Source organism: Arachis ipaensis, chromosome B02 (genome assembly GCF_000816755.2).
Source record: "Arachis ipaensis cultivar K30076 chromosome B02, Araip1.1, whole genome shotgun sequence".
Classification (NCBI taxonomy): Eukaryota; Viridiplantae; Streptophyta; class Magnoliopsida; order Fabales; family Fabaceae; genus Arachis; species Arachis ipaensis.
This window is the reverse complement of record NC_029786.2, coordinates 108836019-108836688: the sequence shown is the minus strand read 5'-3', so window position 1 is coordinate 108836688 and position 670 is coordinate 108836019. Positions and strand designations below refer to the sequence as shown.

At 29.9% G+C, this 670-nt stretch overlaps 1 protein-coding gene across 1 annotated transcript in view; it reads left to right on the top strand.

Moving 5' to 3' along the window:
• The window catches only part of LOC107626511 (chlorophyllase-2, chloroplastic), a 2074-nt gene continuing 1785 nt past the window's right edge, over positions 382-670 (top strand). Inside the window, exons 1-2 of the mRNA XM_016329413.2 lie at positions 382-553; positions 664-670. Coding sequence (XP_016184899.1) covers positions 463-553; positions 664-670 — 98 coding nt within the window. The 5' untranslated portion in view covers positions 382-462. The remainder of the gene's footprint in view (positions 554-663) is intronic.

Genomic DNA, 670 nt, shown 5'->3' with positions numbered 1-670 from the left:
GATAATATTTTTTAAAATTTAATTATTTTATAATAAAATTTACCAAAACTTATTTATCTATCATATTTGAAATTTTGTTGAAAGCGATAGAAGTAACTATTTATCTCATTGGAGTAATTTTCGAAATTTTAAAACTAATAAAAATTTATTAGAACTAAATTAAAATTTGTATGGACTATGAAAAAACCACTTATTCATTCCAAACATAATGTTTATTTTCCAGTTCCAAACACATTCTAATATTTATAGTACTAAAAACTATTGGAAGTTTTTTTTTTTTCTAAACTATAAGTTGAACAAAAAAAAAGGACACCCGCGCCAAAATATCCATTGGGGAGATTATAGGAAACCAAAAAATCTAGAAGATTGTATAAAAGCCACAAGTTTATCATCAGCTTTGGATGTAGAGTAAGAGTTGCAGTTGCAGATTAAGGGAAAACACGGAAGCAGCTCTCTCATGTCATGTGTTCCTATTCCTCAACCAATGTCTTTGATAGTGGAAAACACAGCACCCATGTTCAAAGGGTCGAATGGAGATCAACCACATGCACCGGTAATTACAATTGTTCATTTCTCTATTGCTTTTTTATTTTCCTTCATTTTAGGCCTGCATGAAGCTCAATTTCACAAGACTTAGCTTGTATCTGCTTTTGATATTTTCAGTTCCACC